At 37.1% G+C, this 20732-nt stretch overlaps 2 protein-coding genes across 2 annotated transcripts in view; both read left to right on the top strand.

The window, feature by feature from the left end:
- The window catches only part of Smp_173080 (hypothetical protein), a gene marked incomplete at its 5' end in the record, with an annotated part of 34300 nt that extends 28929 nt beyond the window's left edge, over positions 1-5371 (top strand). The window contains 3 exons of the mRNA XM_018800100.1: positions 879-946; positions 3101-3262; positions 5003-5371. Coding sequence (XP_018653947.1) covers positions 879-946; positions 3101-3262; positions 5003-5149 — 377 coding nt within the window. The 3' untranslated portion in view covers positions 5150-5371. The remainder of the gene's footprint in view (positions 1-878; positions 947-3100; positions 3263-5002) is intronic.
- Positions 5372-12685: 7314 nt separating this feature from the next.
- Positions 12686-16790, top strand: Smp_093100 (putative u2 snRNP auxiliary factor, small subunit). The gene is made up of 7 exons (XM_018800101.1): positions 12686-12760; positions 12796-12883; positions 12916-12982; positions 14780-14856; positions 14892-14963; positions 14999-15132; positions 16344-16790. The coding sequence occupies exons 1-7, from the start codon at positions 12717-12719 to the stop codon at positions 16525-16527; spliced, it is 666 nt and encodes a 221-aa protein (XP_018653948.1). The 5' UTR covers positions 12686-12716; the 3' UTR covers positions 16528-16790.
- Positions 16791-20732: the final 3942 nt, after the last annotated feature.

Genomic DNA, 20732 nt, shown 5'->3' on the forward strand with positions numbered 1-20732 from the left:
CTATTCGGTAACTAGATTATCTATATCTATATTCATCTTATTGTAAGCTTCATTTTGACCTATTGGTTATTATTGTATGATTTACTGTTCCTAAGTTATACTCAGTTTATTGATTATTGTCTCCCACGCTTACAGCCTCATTTGGCCTGGTTCTGTACAAATATTATTTTCTATTTTACGGTGTGGTGTGGTCTGCCTGTCTGTTATATAAACAAAGTATGCTTGAAATAAACGATTTGCATAGATTCGTATTGCCGAGGCTGATGTTGGTGTTCTGGACTCAAGTGGACGGGTTAGGCGGATAAGGACCAATAAGGACGCTAGATTACCCATATTAATCGAACGTCATTGTCCCAGTGTGAAGGTCGTAAAAGTCGTATTCTATTGGTGGATAATTTACGCGAATTACGTCCTTGTAAAATTCGTAAGGTCATAACGAATCAGCGACGACCTTGATCAAGTCATAACAATTGGCTACAGTCGAGGTCAAAAACATAACAGAGTCAACGATAATTTGGATACTCAGCAACAATTTCATTTCTAGAATCTTCAAAAGAAATAGATTTATTTGGGTATTGAGTCGTATTATTTCGCTCATGGTGAGTGTTATCATGTCCAGAATAGACTGGATTCTCAAGAACTAGTTACACTACTTAAAAGCGGGTTAGTAGTGTTGTGGGCAACAAAGTATATTGGATTTTCTGCGTTAAATGTATATTTTTCAGTAAACCTATATATCAGACAATCTTTCTGGTCGATATTCTTAGTACAAATAAAGTCAACTAACTTTTGTATATATATTCCTCCATTTGATTATTAATAGTTTAGTTAGAAAATCAATCGTAATAATACTATTTATTTCTTTTTTTTATCCAAAGGGCAACTAAACTGTATTAGTCGAGTATCTTTGGGTATAACTGAGAAAGTGAAAAAAAATCCGGAACGTGTAAGTATTAACCTGACAAACTACTAGTATATTTTTTATCAAGTTGAATTTGATCTATTTATCTGTCAATAAACTTATGAAGGGATTTTTTCCAGAGAGCGAATTAAATGAGATGTAACAACGACCTTGAATAGGCATAAATTCCTTCGAGGGACTTTAACGTGTCATTAGATAACCAAAACCCAGTTCGTATAAATGAAGAATTCAATATAGAAAGCCAAAAAACTGTAAAGGATTAAAGTCGAGTTTCAGCATCAACAACTAGGTTACAATCAATAGGGTGCCTTCAGGGAGATCCTTGATAATGCCCTGGATTTCATCAGATAGAACCAGCATGTAATTGACATCTCAAATGCATTCAACACCAAGAACAGGTGCTCCTCCTAATTTGCCTTTCATTGTAAGGCTAAGCAACAGATGCAGTCATCAATTAAACTTCCTAAAAACCAAATATAGATATACTTTACTTAGCTCCTAAAAAAGTAAAAGCCATCTGACATCGTATTTAGCACTTTACATGAAAATAGATACATCATTGATAATGAGGCTCGACTCCTACAAAAATTGTAAAATAAGTGTGAAGAACTACAATCATTCTGATACATGTTAAAATATCGTGCTCAACACGTTAGCTTTAAATACAAATTATTCAGTTTATTATTTTGTGGTATACATACCTTCAAGTTAATAGAACTTGGTTTATTTTCTCATGATAATCGTCTCAAAATATCGTTCAGGTATGGAAACAACACTATGACTTAAAAAGTACCATAGCAGTTATTTATACTTCGTTTCAACATTAACTAACAGTGCCTTTAAATTGTGCTTAGAGGACCTCAGTTTCTCGAAGATTGTAAGAGACAATAGATTTTTTAACAATATAAACTTATAAACATAAATTCTAAAGTCCAGCTATATTTTGCTTACGTGATCTGTCAATTTCAATCAGTCCATCGTAAATAACGTAGAATCTGTCACATATGTGCATCAATTGAAGTTGCCACGCCGCTTCATTATAGTGAAATCAAATTATCACTCTAGAATTTATTAAAGGTGGATTTTGTATTCCTCTTGATGACATCACCATTTAGTGTGTATATCTTTTCAATCATTATTCGCAAATTGACAAGTACACGTTTTTTCAAAGTAAATTTCTTGTAGTTAGATGATTTCAAATGGCTGAATAAAAGACAAGATATACTAATAAGAAATTGATGATGATCGTTGTAATTCATGACAAAAATGATTTCTGAAAATTTTATTTGCTACATAGCTAATAAATAAGCGCACAATTGTTATATATACATGCATATATATGATACAAACCTCAGGTATTGAAAGTCGTACACTGAAGTACTCACCATCATGCCATTTCATGGAATAGGCTATATTTTTCAACTAACGACTATTGTAATATGGATGTTAGTCGTCTGACCTACTATAAGATTTCTACTATAGGATTTCTCTTCTCCGGAACTAACATGAAAAATAATTTGAGGAAAGATAGTAAGTTAATGTACAAAGTGAGCTAAAGTTACTTTCCTGAAACATTCTAAGCTATTGTGTTCGTCTGTTGACCATTTTTTTAGTGTATAAATGTACGATATCACTTAAAGTCCTAGTTACTATCTGTTTTTATCGCTGGATAAAGTTTTAGCTAGTACTACCTGATATCTCTGAATAAGACATTAAAATAGACATTTGTAGTCGGTAACGACTAAGAACTATGCCAATCCTTATCAATATGATCATTTCATTCTAATTTGAGGTTTTACAATAAGATTTTTGAGTATTATTGTCGTCCAATGTGATAATCTTACTTAAAATATAAACATGTTTAGTGGGTTATCGTTATTCTATTTATAATTCATTTGGATTTGCCCTTGAATATCATCAATAAATAATTGCCATAAGTAGGAACACACATATATCATTGAGGAATTTCAACAGGAAGAGTTATAATTGTATCGATCTATATTATTCATAACCTCCTGTACTGTTCAATATTGATCATGATTAAATATTATTGAGATTTTACAAATTAATCTTAATGATTACATTTACAATCAACACTTGTGCTACTGAATTATAACAAGTAGTATTATTCAGAGCGTTCTTTTTTTTGCTTTTTTTGTTTAAAATAATACTAATTAGACATTACTCTTTCAAGTGGAATTGTCCGATATTCCAAATCAAGATGATCCTAATGAATCGACAAGTAATAAACCTCGTTGTTTTCGAGTTACTTTATTAGCCAGATCAATAATTGAATATAATTACTGGTTAGATGGATTATTTTTATTAAACAAATTAAATGTAAGTTAGTGTTCTTAAAACCTTATTGGATAGAATCGAATTATATTTTGATATAATTAAAAACATGTTATCAAAACAATAAATCTTTGAATAACCAATAATTATCGATGCTCAGTGAAATATATCCTTTTATTTTTCAGTGTCGAGCCACCTAGACTAGTTGCCACATTGCAACTTGATCGATAGCATTCGATCAGCACTAAGAAGGACTTGAAACACATGACGTTGATTACTACCCAGTGATCAATCAATTGTGAATCCTTTTATTTTTCATTCAATTGATATGGACTTTCCAAAGTAATGGCAATGTGGATCTTGTAGGTTGGTATTTGTAACGAGGGATACAAGGGTTTTGAGTGATAATTTAGACATTAACATAGATGAAGACATATCCAGATGAAGAATATTAAAAAGAACAAAACGTGCCAGATGAATTCCTTTGCTAGTCGAAAGCCAACTATCCTATAATGGATTTACAGTTTACATCACAAACTAACCATAGACCATCCCTGGAAATCCAGGAATGGTTGTCTAAATATAGTCAGTTGGTGACATAAACTATAAAGTTGGGTAATCTCTACAAGCTTTTTACATTGTTAACGATGCGCTTATTCTGTCAGCACCTACTCTTTTTCTTCCATAAATAGAAATCATAGTGCCAAGAAAAGCCATATTAAATTCCTATCAAAGTTAATTTCTACTTCATTGTTTTATCATGTTATTCAGGTACCATATTATATTTTAAGTGATCATTTTGAGAGACTATTCATAGTCGTATATTTGTGAGGTATTTTATTACAATAAATTATAAAGGAGTTCTGTGTGGAAATGTTTTATGGTCGCCTAAGTTGTAGTGTCTGAAGTTAATGTATTTATATCAGCTGTTATGCTAACTTGTTAAATGTCAAAATATACTGTTCATTGTTAAGCAGCTTCTTGTAACGTTAAGTTCGAATTCCTTAGTGTTAGTGGGTGGATTTTCCATAAAAATAGTCCCTATACAAGGAGGTCGAGTTGAAATCATTTAACCTGTTTTATGCTTTTAGTTATATTAGTGGATCATTTGGATTTCAAAAACCAACAATTGAAAGTAGATTCTACTCTCAAATAAAGAAGGTTAATATTTAAGTTCCTTTTGGTAGGAGGCTTCATTATTTTCTCGAGAAAATTCTTCATAAGTCGGGAAAATGTTTAAATTATTCTCGTCAATCTGCATACTTTAGAAACTTTCAAGAAAATCATATAAAACGATTTGTATTTTCATTATCCTGATAGGACGAACACCTAATTTGTTATTAATTTTAGGATGTGTTCCAGAGACTTCTGAAATCTCTTAATCATATACAATCTTATAAATATTCTTATTTTCTGTATATAAACTAATCTTCAATGTTAAACTTATATTTTTCTGTACAATGCTCAAAAGTAACGGATCTCTAGAGACTAGGAAGTGGATAGGGAGTGGATATATAATCGTTTAACTGCTTTGTTTATCATCTTCCACTAATTGATTGCAAATAATACGAAATGTGATTTTTTTGTTCTACTCGCTTATAACATCATGCTAATATCACATTGATAATGTATATATACATATCATATCATATCCATTCTTTACATATGTCATCAAAAGGGACAGAAAGAAACAGACAAAATGTTACTTTTAGTTTGTTTTTCTAAAAAAAAAGGAAAAAACATCATTTCCTTTTTTCTTTAACCAGTTTTTATTTTATTCTGTAGAATCCAAGTGACTATTACAATGAAGATGTGGAGCGTTTAACTGAACTAGACATGTGTATACGTCTTTCAAGTTTAGATTTAAATCAGTTGCCCAAAAGAGAAATTTCCATACCTACCGATCCACCACCACCATTGGATTTTATTTGATTTCATTATTATATTTTTTCTTCTTCTTCAATATTCTTAGTGTAATTATTCATCTTGATTTTAAATAACTTTGAATTGATAGATTATATTGTTCATTTATTTCATTGTTTTTGAACATTGAATACACACAGAGGTGCATGTAAATTGATCATTTACCCAACCATTAATAATTGTGTACGAAATTTATCTAACTTTATTTTCATCACATTTTAAGTAGAAACAAAACTGAATTATCTAATTATAATTTCTATTATTTTCTTAATTATGTATAGTGGGAGTTTAATTGTTCCAGTTTTAAGCTTTCTGGGTGACCTCTGAAAAGAATCTTTCTGCTTAGCCACTTTATTATCATTCAAATTTATTACTAACAGTATTTTAATCGATATTATTTCTAATATTCACCAACGTTTTGCTCACGAATCATCAGTAATCTTGAAGTAAATTACTGAAATAATGTAATTTTCAATAATATCACTATCACCCTGTTTGTACCCTGCATAATATCATGACTGATCGCCCTTTTTCTTCTAGATCTTTAGATCGTTATCACCAACTGGTATTTACCTTCTATCTACATATGACATCTTGGATTGATTCTTATCAATAACTGATAATAATCAGGACACAAAAATATTGGTTCTACCATTTTCCCCCTTATTTTTTCTGCTTGTACATGCAAAAAGAAATGTACAGACAGTGAAATAAACTTAGCCACAATTGGTTATTTTACTCTAAAAATAATAGCTATTGGTTGTGTGAAATCAAAGTTTGTTATTTTTCTCGATTAAAATAAGTCGATTGCATGGAATAACTCTTTAAAACATTATCGTGAGTGGTAAATTGAATTTATTTAGGGGAAATAGACCCTAGACTCGATGTTCCAAAGAATCATGAAACAATAACTTGTGTCGATTGTAATTTTCAAGTAGTACGTTGGAAAAATAGACAGCATACCTCGGGATATTATAGATGTCGTTTCCTCCTGTTTTACCGCTTGTTATAAAGATTGCAAGATATGTATGTTTTATTTACACGTTGATGCTTAAAAATATTGATGAATATAGTCTATTTGCTCACATAAAGTTAAACATAGTAGTCAGACGTTTAAAACCTAACAATATTATGATTTTACAATCGGCAAACCTGGTAGGCTTCAAGCGTACGTCCTGTATAATATGCTCTCAGTTTGATGATAGCTTTTACAAGATAATTATTAATGAGCGGCACTTATCTATGTGAAGATTAGATACAGAATGATGATCGAGATCATGAGCTGTAGAATAGCGGAGCGTAGCTCACAGTTATTATTTTTTAGATTGGTGTAACTCATCATCACTACTGAGGTAGGTCTACAATCTTGCTTCAGTTTCCAGGAGATTAACGTGTCTGCTTAAAATGATTATCTGCACGAATATTTATACTATACTTTAAAACCTCCGTACTAATGAACTCGAAACGTTGTACTTCGTTTAATATCAATCCAGTTGACATTCGAATGCCGAAAATCAGTATGGTAAATCCTTCAACGGCCCGTCAGTTTATAGGCTTTAAAATGCTGCTTAGTGGTATCAATAGATCATTGCCTGTCGTGACATCCAACTCCTCCTGTAGCCCCTCTGGGGGCTACTGCCGGCTTATGCTTCATTGGGATTAACAGGTGTAAGTAAGCAAGTAAGTAATCAGGGTATCTAACATTTATGAGTCATTTTTGGGTCGAAACCGGGCAGCACTCTCTTAGTTGGTAACTGCCACTGCCTTTTCGAAATTTGTCAGCACATTTTACCTGTGACGTATCAGCGATTTGATCGGATTTCATGAGTCCGACGCGAGTTTCAGTTACATAGTTTAGTCCGAACAATCTTAATACGGAAAAATACCATTTGTTGTTTTGCTGTAATACTAATCTACATAGCTTCTGTCTCAAATCAATAGGATGAGTAGTGAAGATGTCATAGTTCAGCACATCAGTAAAGTGATATTCTTGATAACAGACAAATTTCCGTTATCTGTGCTCAAGACTGTAATGAGTTTCAGTTTCTATAACAAGTTTAGTACCACAATCTGGGGCAGCGAAATCCAACTCAAAGCCTTCTCGTGACGCTGCCGCGTAGTGAGAGCAACCTTGCTAGTTAATTTGGGAGATCGACGATATTGGACTAATCCACCACTCTTCCATAAACGGGATTAACTGGATCCCGATTTTAGGGCTGACCAAAATCTTGCGGGCTATAAATGTGTATGCTTATCTATATGAGTTGTATGAGTATTGGTTTGTGTAGTTTATGTATGTAATTGTATGAAAAGGCAAGTGCGCGCATTAGCACAAGGAACGTAAGCTGAAAAATTGTCTGCATTACGTCTTATTAAGTCAGCGGCCTTGTGCTTCACGGTGAAGACAATAAAAAGATGTAGTGGAAAATGCTACAGCGAGGTGACTATCAACCCACTCTGAAAAAGTGCTTATGCTTATGCTTATGTCATGATGTGCAGGGGCGACAGTCTTTATACCATTAATATGTATATAATGCATAAGTGACACTTATTTGTAGCAAATACTTTTGAAGTGAGTGGTGACCACTTGCTTTCCCCACGAAATCACATCCACGTGGTTGGTGTGTGAACCCTGCTAAACGGAAAACGTTTACAGAAAAGCCATTCTGCTTCAGCGGATAAAGTTAGGCCAACCTTAAGATACAACTGGAAAAGCGTACTGTACCATAATCTGCAAAAACACAGAGATAAGTATTGCGGTAGGGTAAGTATAAAATCCTGGCAACCATTTGGATACTTAATTAATGCAGCATAAAAATGAATAGAAATGTACATTAATGCAAGAGGAACGCTTAATATTTTGTTAAAATGTAAAATGAATTTAGATCAAATGGTAAATTTTAACATTTTAAAGATCATGGATGTTATCTGTGTTTAGAAAATTATGGCTTTTTTTATAAATAAGAAAGAGATATTAACTGTAGAGTTATAACTTATGATTTATTCATGTCTCACAAATAAAAATTATACAGCTATTATGAGAATCCTCGACAATGAACTATCGTGAGTTCATCAAAGTTAAATATGAACACTTTTGGTCACTGACTCAGTGTCCAACAGATTATTCGACCAACCGCGAGACAAAAGGATCAGGGTTCTGTTCAATTATACTGGGTTATGGACTTGCATTGCTGAATAGTACTAGGGTAGAACAGCCGTTCACTACTATCAAGCTATCAACGGTAGTCTGTATAAGGTCACCTCGCGGTTTAAACCAATAAATATCGACCTTGGACAGGGATTGACAATAGTGATATATCCATGTCTTGTTTTCCAAATAACTCTTCTATCGTACTTCTCACAGTCTATAATGACCTGAGCATCACTCTATGATAATCTGTGCCTTTCCACACTCATACTCTGCAACTAACAAAGCATAATCCATCTGTGCAGAACATATAGATGAGAGGAAGCGTCATCGTGGCGCATCATATCACTCACAAACTTCTCCACCCGACATCTTCAATATTTTTATCAACAGCCTGTATAGACCGGTTGATTTCTCTGCCCTAGCTTCTTGTTGTTTCTGTATGGTTCTAGGTATTCGGTAATTTCCAATGAGTGATAAGCTAACCACTCAAGTGCACTAATTCCAGTCAGTTCGGTAGTTATTTTTAGATTTGTATATGTCGTAGTTTAGGTGAGTAAGTTAGTTCCAAGGCAACACATTACCAAGAAGCAGGTTGATTGGTCGCAAAGTGAATACAATGAAATGATAATTCGAGGGCTAAAAAACGGTTGTTTCAAGAACAAACAGATAACTTGCCCCAATTTTTAATGTATAAGGAGATAAAATTCAATGCATGTGAGGAAACTATGATACCAAGGGAGATAGGAAGTAGTTATCGATATTCAGTGATGATAACTCTTGTAGTTTATGAGACATGTATCAGACACAGCTGGTCCAATAAAGAGTTGATAATCCGTGGGTTAGTATGTGTTCACCAAATCTCCTCGCAAAGATAACCACTGTTCAGGTGGTTCGGTGGACTCAATATGTTGCGTGCCATCATCAATCAGACCACCTCTTATTCCTATGTAGCTCGACGAGAATACGTCCAGAACAAACAGCAAAATATATCTGTATCCGGCAATGTTTTAGGCGATGATGAATCTGACATACTTTCTCTGATGGTGTCAAAAGAAGCACGAAATGCACTTATAGGATGGGAATCTCATGGGTCCAGAATCATCAAAGTATCCTTCGAAAAAAGTAAATAGAGAACAACAATCAATGTTATCCAATGTCATGCACCCACAAATGATGGCATCAGTTCTATGAAAGGCTGCAACCAATCTCAGTCAAGATCTCAGGAAAAGGCCTGACCATTTCGATAGGAGATATGAACGAGACATGAATTTGGAGTGGACAACGACGGTCATGAAGATATCATGGGACGACAAGGACTGGGTGAGAGAGGAGCGAAAATGGGGAGAGATTTGCAAATCTATATGCATTCAACAAATTGGTTATAGGCGACACAATATTTCCACACAAACGCAGACACAAAGCTACATGGATCTCACCGAACCACACCACAGAGAACCAGATGGATCATATTTGTATCAACAAAAATTTCCCAAGGACAATGGAAGATGTGAGAATCAGGAGAGGAGCTGACATAGCTTCAGATCACCACCTGGTTGTGGTCAAGGTGAAACTGAAGCTAAAGAAACACTGGATAAATGAACAAACAGCATTACAAAGGTTCAATACAGACTTCGAGATACTGACAAACTCAACCAATTTAAGATAACTAGCAAGAATAGGTTCCAAGCTTTACATGATCTACTGAAGGAACAGGAAACTACCGTAGAGGACAACTGGAGAGGGACCAAAGAAGCACTAACTCCAACGTGTCAGGAGGTTCTGTGTCACAAGAAGCATCACCATAAGAAATGGATCTCTATGGGAACTCTGTACGAGATTGAAGAAAGGAAAAACAAGACGACAGCAATTAACAACAGTCGAACAAGAACAGAGAAAAACAAGGCACAAGCAGAGTACACAAACAAGCAAGTGAAGAAGATTAATAAAGCGGACAAGCAGAAATACATAGCAGAACTAGCAACGACGGCGGAAAAAGTAGCAAGAGAAAGAAGTACGAAACAACTATATGTTACAACGAATGAATTAGCAGGGAGATATAGTAAGCCAGATAGACCGATCAACGACAAGAAAGGGGAGACAATCACGGGGATTCACGAACAGAGGAACAGATGGGTAGAATACTTCGAGGAACTGTTAAATAAATCAGCTCCACTGAGCTCACTGGAAATCGAAGCAGCACACGCTGACTTTCCTATAGATGTCACCCCACCAACGATCGAAAGAGTTAACATGGTCATCAGACAAATCAAGAATGGGAAGGCGACAGGACCTGACAATATACCAGCTGAAGCACTGGAGTCAAACACTGAAGTAACTGCGAACATGCTTCACCTTCTATTCAGGAATATTCGAGTGGAAGAAGAAGAACCACAGACAAACTGGAAAGAAGGGCACCTCATCAAGATCCTAAAGAAAGGAGATCTGAGCAAATGTGAGAATTACAGAGACATCACACTACTGTCAGTACAAGGAAACGTTTTCAACGTAGTTTTGCTGAACCGGATGAAAGACATCCAGCTTCGAAATCATCAGGTCGGATTCCGTAAGGATCGGTCGCACACAGACCAAATTGAGACACCACGGATCGTCGTTGAACCATCAGTTGAATGGAACTCGTCACTTTACACCAGCGTCCTTGGTTATGAGAAAGCATTTTACAGTGTGGATCGGAGAACATTATGGAACCTTCTTGACGCTACGGTGTACGTGGTAAAACCGTCAGAATCATACGGAATTTATAGGATGGACTACGCTGCAAAGTCGTGAGTGGAGGACAGGTGAGAGGCGCATTTAAAGTAAGGGCCGGAGTCAAACAGTGCTTCTTACACTCTCCCTTTCTGCTTCTTGTGGCAGCTGACTGGATTATGAAGACCTCCACATCTCAAGGAAAGCACGGAATATAATCGACAGCTTGGATGCAACTAGACGACTCAGACTTCGCACATGACATAGCTCTTATATCCCATACACAACAACAAACGCAGGTTAAGACAAACAATGTGGAAGTATCCCCTGTCTGCAGCAGTAGGCCTCAACATACACAAAGGAAAAAGCAACATCCTCAAATACAACATGGACAACACCAAACCACTCGCACTTTATGGAGAAACTTTAGAAGAGGAGAAAGGTTTCACTTGTCTGGGTAGCATCATCGATGAACGTTGGGGATCTGATGCCGATTTAAAGGTGAGGATTAGCAAAGCAAGGACGACATTCATACACTTGAAGAATATATGGAACCCAAAACAACTGCCAACCAATATCAGAGTCAGGATCCTCTATACTGAAACTTGGAGAATTATCACAACCATCATCAAAAATGTACAAGTATTTATAAACAATTGTCTACGTAATTTACTGAATGTCCATTATCCGAATACCATCACCAATAGCCTACTGTGGGAGAGAACAAATCAGCTTTCAGCTGAGGAGGAAATTGGGAAAAGACGTTGGAGGCAGATTGAACACAGATTGGAAAAATCATCAAACTGCACAACGATTAATCACAGAGAGTACGGAAATCAGCTTGAAGTACATTATGGTGCAGCTGAAGCCAATTCAACTCTTCATTTTATACAAAGATAAATTGAAAGAATCACCCCAGAATCGTTTCTGACACTGTTTAAAATATGCTCCAGGCCTCACCTCGAAGTACATAACGTCGTTCAGCCTCGTTTACATAAGACAGAAATATTTTAAACCAGAAAAAGAAGACTAATAAATAAGTTGTTGGTGGAGCTTAGAAATAAATCTAGCTAAGAGGAAAGGTGATCTGATAACTTCACAATATGCTTGATACGTTAAAATACCTCAAAGAGAACACAACCACGCTCGGCGGAGCAACCTTATAAAATCTCACATCAAAGAACAAAATCCTAAATTAGCTCCCACTTTTTCCATCAAGATTAGTCCCTATTGCTGAAAAAGTCATCCGCTCTTGAAATTTTTCCTTGACTATTTTCCACATTTCAACCAAATAAACTCCTGCCCGATAATGTGAATGCTGCGTTCACAGAAACTATGCTGCTATGACACAGACTGACCCATTCAGATTAGATTACACATAAACTCACAAATAACTATACAGATGACTTGAACTGGAAAACCTGAATGGCTAGACTACAACCTAATAAAAATTTTCAGAGACCCGAGACGGCAGTGAAACAATACGAAGCGAACGCAAATAAATTATTCGGTTTAAACAAACCCTCCACAAAAGTATAAGATGTTAGAAGCGAAAGAAATAGGAATAAAACTTTTATTATAAGGCAGCAACATATGTTCCATCTCAACAAGTAAATCGATTCCTATTTAGGTACTCGAACTTAAAGATTGTGGTTCTGATCTGGCGGGACTATTGTTTTATTCTTTCCGAGAAAGAGGCGCAATTTAATCCTCAAGAACATGGCGGAGTACTTAGCGTCTATATTTGGTACGGAAAAAGATAAGTAGGTACCCTTTTTCAACTTATTTGTTGATGCAGAGTAAACTGCTCGTTCTACTTCAAAATCGGTGCATGCCGCCACGGAGAGCAATGTTCCAGACTTCATAACAAACCGTCTTTCGGTCAGGTAGAATTGGTTTTCAACTTTTTTATGCATAGACTATTTTGCTTCAAAATCTGTATATAGCTCCTCAAAATACAGCGCAGAGTGCCGATGGGTCCCACAGTAAGCTACATCGTGTTTTTTGGTTATATATTTTACAAAAAGCTGATTGTATTTAGGCACGACTAGTGTGATATTTAGGTATGTCTTCCAGTAAATATTTTTCAGCACTAGCATCTAGACGTAGAATAAACAGATGGGTATTAGATCAGAAAGATGAGCAGGAATGACAATTTTTAGGTACACTTTTGGACCGTTTAACCAACTTTAACGTCAGTGCGGATGACCGATAAGACCAAGTAGGTCAGTGCTGATCATTTATCAGGAATGTCTGTAAGTACACTTGTATTTCACTAAAAATCTTTGTTGATTAGGTGTCTAATCAATAACCATACGTGATATCAAGCCCCTTGTAGATAACTCATTTCCCTTTGTTTAGTGTAACAGTCAAGTAAAATCTCTGAAGAGGTTTATTTGCAGTCTGAAGTACGCTCGCTTTTATGGTAAGTGGGTACTCTTCCTCGTTGGGAAGACAAGAGCATGCTCACATCGAGTCACGTTGGCATACGAAACTGACTTACCAGGATTCTCGTTGGTAGTTGAGGGCTACTGCAATATTTACAACCCATTTGTAGAACCAGTTGTCTAAGTGCCTATAAAATCACGGCTCACGAATTATGCACACGGTATTAGCCAAGAAAGCATCCTACAATGAAATCACTCACTAAACGTATTGATGGGTGACATGAGTTCTTGGCGTGTTACTCTTCGTTTGCGACAAGCCGGTTTATTTTAGCGCATGTAAACAGCAGTGATGTGTTCTATGTTATCCAGTTCCCAAAACTATTTACATTAGTGGAGACAGGAGTTTGTTTGTCATCCCTTGAATATACGTACAATGACCGACCACCTTCCATACATCATGTGCCAATAATTACCACAGTAACAGTACGCTAAGTCATCTAGTGTGCAAATATAATAACCATTTAAAATGTTTATTCGGATAACTTTGGTAAATGTACGCAAGTTTCTTGATTGATAGTAGTAAAAATAGTTAACGTTCGTACTTAAAAGCATCTGGGATTTGACAGTTTCAAATCTAAAGTTACGATGGTTGTACATCCGTTCACCTCCGTGTATATTTTTCTGAACCAGTTAAAGAGGCTGCTTCTTAGTTAACAGTGATGCGAATAGGACTAGACTGACTTAAACTAGAGCTTCAGATTTCCTCAAGTATGTTTGCAACAATCATAAGAATTACAAAAAATCAGTTAGTTAAGTCTAGGTTCTTCAAAATCGGTCTCACAGCGAATGCAATAGTGAATGTTGTGTATAAGATTTAGTTCCTAGTAAAATCTCCGGGATGAACACAGTCGTAAGAGTGGCACAGATGTCAGTATTTAGTAGTGAACAAGCACCCATATCCAATAATAAAGCGTGGACCACTCTAACAGAATTTCTACAGCTAAATAAAATATAAACTATGCAAGCGAATCATGTCAGCCGTTTATGGTATTTTAGCAGCTGGTATCCAGGCATCTTCCTAGAAACGGTAGGTCTTGATCATGTTGTTTACAAATCACTGGGGATGTATGTATATAAGTTGGATTTATTAAATGCAACTTGTTTCTAAGTTCTCTGTCCAGCTGGTTGACTAAAATCGAGTGATCGTTATATGCGTTGACTACCAGGACCAAAATAATCCACTCAGCTATAATCAACCATAGAGCTTTGTAGATGCCTTGACAATGGTCGTTTTAGCCATACTAATTACTGGTTTTATTCACTGATTTAAGTTTCACAAGTTGGATAACAATTCTTCCTGACTTATTGGTGAAAACATTTTTTCTTCCTTAAAAGTCAACCTTACGGAAGTCCAAGCTCAGCAAATCTTCGACGAATTTTTCGAGGAGGTCTTTGTTGAATGTGAGGAGAAGGTAAATTTTTGTGTAATAAGTTTTTTCTCTTTTAGTATGGGGAAATAGAAGAAATGAATGTGTGTGATAATCTTGGTGATCATCTAGTTGGAAACGTTTATATAAAAGTAAGCTCATTGTGGTACTTCTTACACGTTTATAGTTCAGGCGTGAAGAAGATGCTGAAAAAGCTGTTCAGGATTTAAATGAACGCTGGTTTGGTGGAAGACCAGTTCATGCTGAGCTTTCTCCTGTCACAGATTTTCGTGAGGCGTGTTGTCGTCAATATGAACTGGGGTAAGTTTTTATGTCGTTCTGTCAATATGTTATACAGTACTGTTAATAGTCATCTAATCTTCAGTCTTACAGGGATGTCAATTTGATGTGGTTTCACGGTATTATAAGTTTGTCATGAGTTCTTGTGGAAACTTGAACTAATTTTAAGGGTACCATATTTACGTTGCGTACGATTGATATGAGTTCTTTCATCAATAATGATGTTCAATGCATGTTATTCCAGTCGTGTATAATACTTACCAGAAGTCAATTTAACTGGTAGTTATACCTGTGTTTTTCATGTGGTTCATAGGCTGTAGTCGTTTTCGACTTACTATGCTTCTATTGGACTCAACTTGAAAGGTTGGGTTTAGTTGCCCTTTTTATGGGATGGTATGATCTATACTGTTTTCGTCTGGCTAGAAATTGTTTAAGTCGTGTCTGATCTACAAGGCTCTCGTTGCATGTTAGCAGTAACTAACTGATGGCCCCCAAATGCCCTGGTACGGCCAAGAGTGGGGAGAATCCGCACTCCCTCTCGTATATAGCCTCCACCAGCGAAGTCCTACTCATTGCCTTCTCGTGGCGGGGATGTTGTTCACGAAATTGAGAGGACTTAAAGCAAATGTCCGACGCTTTAACCGAGTTGGTGGACACGGAAAGTTTACCTAGGGGAATTGGAAAACCCTGATTCCAAACCAACGGTGCACATGGGCTCCAGTATCCTGAAGGAACAAATAGCGTATGAATCAATCGTTGGTCACCAGCTATCATGGGACTATATCTCCTCACGATGCTCCACTGCCTTGTGGATCAGATCGTTAGGTCAAAGGCTCCGGGTTTGGCCCCCTAAGAAAACCACCTGTTTTGGTTTGGGCACCTGGGCAGTATCATAGCCCTCACACAAATCAACTGAGATTTGTGTAGCGCATATATATCTGGTGGCCGTTTGTACCAATATTTATGTGTTTAAATAAATAAATAAAAACCAACTGATGCAACTGTGTTCAGGTTCCATGCTGATTATGACTAACTGACACAAACGTCCCACCAACGTGAATGACAATTTCACAAATAATGTAGGGTAATTTATTTTATTCGAAGTTAGTAAAATTGTTGACATTATGACCCTTTCTATCTAGGTTTGCACTTGGATTGTATATTTTACCGAATTCCTAATTTACTGAATCAAATTAATAACCATAAGGTGTTTCCGTCTCAATTTCCTCCAGGGAATGTACAAGAGGTGGTTTCTGCAACTTCATGCATTTGAAACCCATTTCCAGAGAACTTTGTCGTAAATTGTACAATCGGAGCAAGAAACGTTATGGGAGAAGACGACGATCACGTTCTCATTCACCGTCCAAGAGTCGACGTCGCCGTTCAAGATCAGCTGGTCGTGTGTCGAGGCGTTAGGTTTTCTTCCGCATGACGACCTGGTGTATAATTTATTTCTGTTCTTTGTATATGGTTTTACTCCTGTAAACTGTCACGATCCACATCAAATGGTAGAATGTCCATTCCAGCTTTATGAGGCGTTTTACGCTGTACTAAATATACATCTAATAACTATGCTTCTGTTTATTTTGCTGTACATTTATTAGAGTAACAAGGCGTCTTTAGTTAACCAATTGATTCTCATTCATTCATGATTGTTTTCCTTGCTTGATAAATAGTTGAATAAATATGATGCCTTATTTCCCATTTATCAACGCTGTATGTCGTGGAAGTGACATGAGTACGCTTCACATTTACCATATCTGAGTTCATGATCTGGAGGCATTACAGTTGTCGAAAGTGGGACAAGTTAATATTTCTAAAGTGGTCAAGTTTATGAGTATTTTCTAAACCTTATCAGGTTTGTTGTTATAAATCTTATGACTTAACTGTTCTTTGGTCTTTAGCGAGATTTTACACTAAGGTTATTAGTTGATCAAGTGTTTAGCGTCATAGCTAATCTGAATACCCTCTCTCTAAGTACTTGGTCTGGATATTGTCAGTTCACAAGAGTTCTGTCTAACTGATTGGGTTTAGAGTAGATTCGCTTTCGTAATTGTTTTTGAGGCTTAACGTACAACATAGGAATTCCTCTTTAAGCAAACTTCATTCCTGTACTGTCTTTCCGCAAATAATTATATACAGCGAAAGTCGTGGTACTTCAACAGGACTGGATCCCAGTAGACAGTCGTCTGTGCGCTGTCCGGCTAAAGGGAACAGTAAGGACTCGGAAAAATAGGGACACTTTTCGTCGTCCCTGTCTACTCTCCCACTGACTGACTGATGAGTTTTACAGAAAGCTTTCCGACCTTCTCCGAAAAGCTAGGCGCTCTGATGTAGTAATAGTGGCTGTTGACTTAAATGCTCAAGTAGGTAAACTAAGCTAAAGGGAAAGACACCTGGGTGGATCTTATGGTGTCGTGGTTCGAAGAACAGATAATGGCGACCGTCTGTTGCAGCTATGTTCAGATAACCTGTGTCCAGCAAATACTAACCTTAAGCACAAGGGAAAACATCTTTTGACATGGCGACCCCCGAATTCGTCCCAACGTTGGACCCAAATACATCACATCGCTATCAGCCACCGATGGAGGGGCCCGAAAGAAGACCATCGCTCACTTTGGAGCACATGCTTAGATTCAGATCATGCTCTAGTGCGAGCACGTATCTGTCTGCGTCTTACTGGACGTAGGGGAGACGCTGCAAGGAAACCCCTTAGGGTTCTATTTAATGGTGGACAAGCTAAGGATATCAGGAACAACTAGAAAAACGGTTAGGCAGCCGTGTAAGTTGTGCCCACCCCGAGGCAGCGTGGAATGACATCCGAAAAGCTGTGGAAACAGCAGTGATATCTGCTAGTACAGTAAACCATAAGGTTAGGTAGAAATACCGGATTTCAGCAGCATCTACCGTACTGATAGATGTTCGAAAACTCATCCCATCTGGCTCTGAACATAACAAAGAGCGGAGTGAGCTTAAGCACAGTCTAAGAAGAAGCCTACGCAATGACCGTGAACAGTGGTGGGTAGCGAAAGCAAAAGAGATGGAAAAGGCAACGGCAATAGGTAACAGCAGACAACTATTTAGACTTATTAAGGAAACCGGTATTAGGAACCCAACTGTCAGCGAAACTATTTCGGAAAAAGATGAACATATCATTCATTTTCAATCCAGGAGATGGGATCGATGGGCAGAACACTTTAGGGATCGACCTGGACGTGGTTGTATAGACCAGATATTCACTCTAAGTCAGGTCCTAGAACATAGACACACATTCAGACGCCCCACAACCGTAGTATTTCTCTACCTTAAGGCGGCATCTGACGCCGTCGATCGTGAGGTTCTATTGCAGTATTTGTCACTGAAAGGAGTGCCAAAGAAGTACATTAACCTCATAAAGGCTCTCTACTCGAACACAACTGGTCGAATTAGGGCTTGTGACAAACTCATCAGAATTGATTACCTCAAGTGGTGTTCGTCAGGGCTGTCCACTCTCTCCATTCTTGTTTAACTTTGTCGTTGACATGCTTTTAGAGATAACACTTTCATCATCTAAATCTCCAGGAGTTGAATTTCTACCAGGAGACTCACTTGTTGACTTAGAATATGCCGATGACATAGCTCTATTTGGTGTAGACGCTGACAAAATGCAGAGTCTTCTGACCATTTTAAGCAATTATGCAGGCATGTTTGGGATGCGATTCTATTCCTCAAAGTGCAAAATGTTACTTCAGGATTGGGTTGCATCGACACCTGAACTAATGATAGGGAGTGAAGTAGTTGAGCGTGTTGACAGCTTCACTTATCTTGCGAGTCTCATCAGCCCTTGTGGTCTGGTGTTCGACGAGATCTCAGCACGGATACAGAAGGCTCGTCTAGCTTTCGCCAACTTGCTTCATTGATGACATAGGCGAGATATTCATCTAGCAACCAAAAGACAGGTTTACTGCTCAGCAGTTCGTTCCGTCCTACTTTATGGCAGTGAAACATAGCCGGTAAGAGTAGAGGATATTCGTAGGCTGCTAGTATTCGATCATAAGTGTCTTCAAAGCATTGCTCGTATATCCTGGGACCACCGAGTAAGTAATACAGTTGTTAGGAAACGGGTACTAGGTAAGGATGGCAAATCGATTGGTGAAGTAGTGAAACTTCATCAGATGAGAAGGCTGGGACACATGTTACGTATGTCCAACCACCGACGTGCAATGTTCGATGGTGTAGAAGTAGGTTGGGAGAAAGCTATGGGCGGCTAGACTAAAACGTGGCACAAATGCATGAAGTTAGTGACAAGTGGACTAAGCCATGCTGGTAGGTGTAGACTACCTGGTTGGGACCCGCAAGATGATAATAACCGATGGTTAGAGACCTTGAATGACATGGCTCAAAAATGGTTGGCAATGGCGAAGTTGCGTTCACTCTTTGTATTCTGCCAAAATCTAATCTTCTGAATTCTTCATGTCCCTCTCTTTTTCTCTTTCCAAATTTATTTCACTGGATTATACTCCTTCAATAGCATCTTCAAACCCTAATCTTTTGGATTACTGCTTATACTCTTACTACTTCTACCACTATGGAATTCGAATCGACAACTGTATCTCTGTGCCAATGTGGTATGGCAACTCGAACTGATGTACGTACGTACGAAGTTCTACGTTGTGACTGACTGACTCAACAAGGGAGCTGTATATCGGACTATCCAAATAAGAGCGTTAAAGGTGATAAATGAGGGTTTATTTTTCATCCAATAAAATGCCTGGATTCACTCATTCATAAGAATTATTAGCATTGATTAACAATCAACTCTCTATAGATCGAACTGAGTTGTACTGGATCTTAACTGGTAACTTACTATGTGATTGCATGTCTACAATATCATGAAATCAACAGAGATAACTAACTACGTTATGTAACTGTTCTATGTTTAGAGTCACGGGTGATTAAAAAAAGTTGGCTTTTTATATCACTCGCACTCCAAACAATTTAGTCCTTGCTCATCAAATCCAAGTGAGTTACTTCGAAATAGTTAGTGGTGAACGGTCAACCAGCTATTTTCATTTATGTATAGTTATGAATCGTGCTGAAGTGGCAATAGTTACTTAGGTTTTATTTATGGTTATTGGTTTTGTAAGCTTCAGTGAGACCGTTGGTTAACTGTATTTTGTTTACTTGCCGTGGCAACTGTCATAATCTGTTATACGGGTTTATGGTCCTGTTGCGGCTATGGTGTCCCTAAATACGACTTATTAGGAAGGAAATCAATATTGATTTGAGATGGATCTAAGGTCAATCTTCACCACATTTCTATTACATTACTTTATTAACTTCCAATAGATTTTAACTATGATTATATTTAGTGACAACCACTGTCTATCTGTCTTAACCATTAACTGACATATAACGGATTAACTCAAAATGTATTTTTAATTCTACTGGCGTCATCATTAACAGAGTTTCCATCAGGAAATTGAACTCACTCTAGTTAGAGGGCTGGGTGAAAATAGTCCTGTTTACTGTAATAAATTCGGAGTGGAGAGGTGTTATTCTGGTAATTGAACGTATCTGGTCTGTTGTGAAAGTGAAGAAACTCAACAACATTTGTATGGTGAGGATTCATATACAATCTT

Source organism: Schistosoma mansoni, chromosome W (genome assembly GCF_000237925.1).
Source record: "Schistosoma mansoni strain Puerto Rico chromosome W, complete genome".
Taxonomy (NCBI): Eukaryota; Metazoa; Platyhelminthes; class Trematoda; order Strigeidida; family Schistosomatidae; genus Schistosoma; species Schistosoma mansoni.

Excerpts from the sequence above, each read along its gene's own strand:
- Smp_093100 (XM_018800101.1), top strand. The coding sequence starts at position 12,717 with ATGGCGGAGTACTTAGCGTCTATATTTGGTACGGAAAAAGATAA. Across the intron at positions 12,983-14,779 it reads GAGTGCCGATGGGTCCCACA|TCAACCTTACGGAAGTCCAA; the intron begins GTAAGCTACATC and ends CTTCCTTAAAAG. Across the intron at positions 15,133-16,343 it reads TGTCGTCAATATGAACTGGG|GGAATGTACAAGAGGTGGTT; the intron begins GTAAGTTTTTAT and ends AATTTCCTCCAG.